The sequence below is a fragment of the Galeopterus variegatus genome, unplaced genomic scaffold, assembly GCF_000696425.1.
Source record: "Galeopterus variegatus unplaced genomic scaffold, G_variegatus-3.0.2 Scaffold1759, whole genome shotgun sequence".
NCBI classification, from domain to species: domain Eukaryota; kingdom Metazoa; phylum Chordata; class Mammalia; order Dermoptera; family Cynocephalidae; genus Galeopterus; species Galeopterus variegatus.
The window spans coordinates 139864-144243 of NW_007727870.1; the positions used below are offsets into that span (position 1 = coordinate 139864).

Below are 4380 nucleotides of genomic sequence, written 5' to 3' on the forward strand. Positions count from 1 at the left end.
TTCCTGGCTCAATGGTAAACTTGGGTCCAGCTGGGCCCAACTGGGAATCAGAGTCAGTGCCACCCCCCGCAACCCCCGACTTCCAGTTCCCAGGGGGCTTGGACCACTGGGTTCAGCAGCAGCCCTTGAGGAAAACACCTGCTGCTGTATATGAGCTTTGAGAGAAGCTGTGTAGGAGGCAGGTCAGCACTGCCCAGCATGGGTATCCCGAGAGCAGCCTGGTGCATGGTAGCTGTGGTGGGGGAGGGGATTGGCCTGATGCTCTGGCTGGGCTGAGCTGGGGGATCGGAATATATTTTTCTTTGACTGAGGCACTTTCCAGCCCCCGGCATCTGTTCTGGGGCACAATTTGGCCTGAGACCTCCACACTGCCAAATCCCCAGGTAAGGCCTGAGGGGCTGCAGGTCCCCAGCAGTGGAGGCCCCACCCGCCCAGCACATTTCCACATGTTGCCCACCTTCAGGAGGTTACGTTACCAGTTTAAAGATTTTGGAAAGCGTGCCCTGGGCATCGATCCCCTTCAGTCCCTTGTGAGACGATTTATAGTCGGAAGCTCTGGCTCCGTAGCCAAATCCTGGCTTCTGCCCTTCGGCCCCCTGCAAGAAAAGACCAGAGAGCTCTCAGCCCCCACACCCCAGCTGCCACCAGGGTCACCAGGAAGGACCCATACCACCAAGCGGCCTTGGTGGCTCTCAGGAGCACAGGCCAGTACCGAGTTAAGAGCAGGAGGGTGCAGAAGGCGCCTTTCTCTGAGACTATCAGGGTGTCGCCCAAAAAGAGAGAAGGGTCTGGCTGGAGCTGAGGCTTTGTTGTGTGATCTGTGGCCCAAGTACACTTGTCTTAAGCTGGAAATCGTGGGACAGCTGCTTACCTTTTTCCTGCTGCGGGGTTTTCAAGAGAAGAGGAGCAAATACCAGGCAACTGCAGTAAAGAGCCCTCTGCCTGCACTGTGGGGAGGAAGGGGCCCAGAGGCCCCAGGGGTCCCGGGGCCAGGAGAATGTGGTGCTCCGATTCCCGGGATTTCTCTCTGGTTATTTGGCCCAGACTGGATTCTGTTCACATCTGTTCTGCTGTCATTAGGACCTGGAGGACCGAGAGTCTCTGGACTTAGTGAAATTTCAAGGCTCACACATTTTCTAAAGGGTAAAGACAAGATTTTTAATTCTCTGGTCTAGAGAAACCTCTCCCAAGAGTGACCAGGCATCAGCTTCCCTTTGCCGTGGCTTAAACGGGTACCAGGGTCCTTACCAGGCACCCTGGGCTGCTGACAGAGGCAGAGAGTAGCCCTGGGGGCAAGGCCCTGCGGCTGTGCGTGAGGGGCAGTCATGTCCTTGTGACAACTGGGTGGAATCTCAGCTCCCCCACTTCCTAGCTGTGTGACCACGGGCAAGTGTCAGAATCTCTCTGAGCTTCAGATTCCTCGTCGATAAAATGGGGATAATGATGGTCCCTTCCTTACTGGGTCATGTGCGAATACGATGAGTTAGTAGAGATAGGCTCCAAAGCAGAGCCTGCAAGCCCTGCATTTCCACACATGCCATCGTTTCGGGAGGTGGCCACCGGGGAGGGGCAGGCCACCCTGCACCGAGGCCTCCAGCTGCCCCAGAAGCCCCTCTCTCACTTCAGGAAAGGAATGGAAGTTTCCTCATGGGACTTAGCAATGGCAAGTGATTACGGAAGTGTGAAGAGCCCTCATGTCCCAGGACCAGTTTAATTTCTAATAAAAATTATTTTCAAATGAGAACTTCCACCAAACATGAAAAAGGAGCAGGAGAAGCTCTGATGAGGGTATTTAGACCTGATGAGTGTGGATATTTTGGGGCAGAGGGTCTCCCAAGCTTAGGTGCAATGTCTATGGAGGGCTAAGCAGGCTGTTAGCTTTTCAGGAAAGTTGTTTGCCTCACAGACCTCTACTCAAAAGACAGGGTCCAGATTTTGCTTTATGTTTTCCCCAAAAGATACGGGAGACTCTCTGCACAGTCCTTTCCTAAAGAGTCTGGTAAACAAAAGCAAACCCTGTCCTGCTTGATTCCCCATCAGCCTACAGACCCTTCCTAATCTCATAAAAGCATTTTAGAGCAGGAAGTCTCTTGAGAGACAATTTAACCCATCCCTTTATTCTGGAGGTGTTGGAGAAGGGATCCGAAAGTTCAAGCTCTCCAGCACTACCTCCCTGGACTCAGGGCCATCTGTCCAGGCACTTCGCACCGCACGAGCGACTTCTGAAGTCTCCTTCTCACTCAGCCTGTGCTTGGGAATGAAGGTTGGACACCCAGGACCCAGACGGCCACTTCTATGTGAAAATGTGGTGCAAGGGTATCAGGTGGGGTAAGGGATGGGGATGTGTGGCACAGAAGGTCTAAGCACCGCATACTAAAGGAGAGCTGCCATTGCACCCAGAGGTTTCCACGGTCGCGTGCTCTCCATGGCACGTGGAGGAGCAGAGGACAGCTTGGGAGTACTGCGCCAGACAGACAGACAGACAGTCCTGAAACTGCCCGTGCGAGTGCGAGGTCATCTGTCTTACTCTATTGGCTTTCTCCTAAGATAAAAAGCTTCTGAGAACTAAATTCAGGGATTGGCTTTCAGATTAACCATCTGCTTGACTTTTCCTCCTTCCAAATTCTTGGTCACTTTTATCCTTGGACAGTCTAGAATTTACCAGGAAACATACAACATAGTTTAGAAAAAGAAAGTGGTACATCCTGACCCTCTGAATAGACAGTCCTGTAGTTCTGGAAAACAGACAGACAAGCCAACAAAATACAGAGAAGGATTTTGCTTTGGAAAAAAAAATCAACGAACATTAGTAGTATCAAACATGGAGAAACGCAGAAAGGAATGCGGAGATCTTTCTTGTGAGCTGGGTTTGGAGTGTCTCATCCCTCCACATGCAGTGATGATTTTGCATAAAGCCCAGAGTCCACTCCTAGAAAATGAAGAGGCAGATGAAGGAGTAGCTAAAATAAGATCTCTGGGTCAAAAAGACATTTTATTCTTTAATATCATCTTTGTCTCCTGCTGGCACAGAAAATCAAAAATTAATTAGCTGTGAGCACTAGTCCTTGTAATTTTCCTTCATTATTGTCATCTTTTTGCAGATTCATTAGTTCAGGAAAAGCAGGCCCCATATGTATTTGTATAAAATGTTCAGCAAATATCTTAGTTCGTAATTCAATGTAATAATGTGTTGGAGAGACCCCGGAACTTTATGGATCTTTCCTCTATGTCTCTCTCAAGTGATTCCTCTCTCTCTCCCTCTTCCTTCTTTCTGTCCCTCCCACTTTCTGTTTTGGTTTTTTTTAAAAGTCCCTCATTCATTTATATGATGCTTATTAATCGAGCAGCACGCACGGGCAGGCTCTGTTCTACAGCCGAAGACATTGCAGTTTCTGAGACAGACGCAATCCCTGGCCGATAGGTTGGTGAGTATTCCTCCATTTTATGTTGAAAATTATAATTTTTATAAAATAAGAACCATATCTGATATTTGCTAGTAACCGGCGTCAGTAGGCTTGGTTAGGCTCAACTGCAGGCATTCTAAACTGGCTCACATGCATGCTCCAGACAGTGAACAAATTAGCCACTTTATACCTTCATCAAAACTTTGCTCTCTGTGTTAAAAATCCTAAAATTCCTAAGGAGGTTTTCCTGGATGGCTTGATATCTAAGTTTTAGTAAACACAAAGAAAAAGATGTTAAATTCAGTTACTCAATTTATAACAAAACCAAAATCTTTTTGATTAACAGGATAGCTATGAATTGAGTAACTGAATTTAACTTTTTTTTCTTTTCATTAGCAGTAGCTTTTTTCCTCAACAAAATTTCAGCACCTGAGATTCTCTACACGGGTCAATTAGCTCAGCTCCACATGCAGACTTGTGGGACTTGTTTTTCATGTCAGTTGTACTGGAAAGACATTAGAAATTTTGTCAGACATGGTGTGGGCTCTTCCCTGGGAAGGAGAGCAGCAGCGTCTGCCAGGGACGCTTTGGGAAGAAAGGCGTCCGGCCCGCAGTGCCCGGGTCACCAGGGCGTGGAAGCAGGAGAGGGTGACCCGGAGAGAGGGGAGCCAGCTCTGTTTTCCCTCCAGGAGAGAAAGCAGCCCGTTTACAGCTGTGGGCAAACCAGCCTGACAGGCAAGAAAAGGCGGGACCGTTAAGCGACTGAAACAGAGCAGAGCGTGGAAGTCAAGCGGCTGCGAGGACGAGAAAGGAAGAGGAAGCCGAATGGAGACGCGCTTGTCACCTACCCAGCTAAATCTGCTCAGTCCTCTCCCCTGTGTGAGAAAGAGAAAGAATGACACGGTGACCAGTGAGGAAAGAACACGAACGCAACCCAACAACACAGCACCGGCCACATCCCACGGCTGGCAGCAGC

The 4380-nt window shown here is 49.2% G+C and overlaps 1 protein-coding gene across 2 annotated transcripts in view; it reads right to left on the reverse strand.

Moving 5' to 3' along the window:
- The window catches only part of MBP (myelin basic protein), a 43882-nt gene that overhangs the window by 9827 nt on the left and 29675 nt on the right, over nt 1-4380 (reverse strand). The window contains exons 5-6 of one of the 2 annotated variants that reach the window (XM_008578793.1): nt 4253-4279; nt 477-596 (exon numbers count right to left, since the gene is read on the reverse strand). In XM_008578793.1, the coding sequence (XP_008577015.1) occupies nt 477-596; nt 4253-4279 (147 nt within the window). The remainder of the gene's footprint in view (nt 1-476; nt 597-4252; nt 4280-4380) is intronic. The other variant, XM_008578794.1, reaches the window with a different exon arrangement.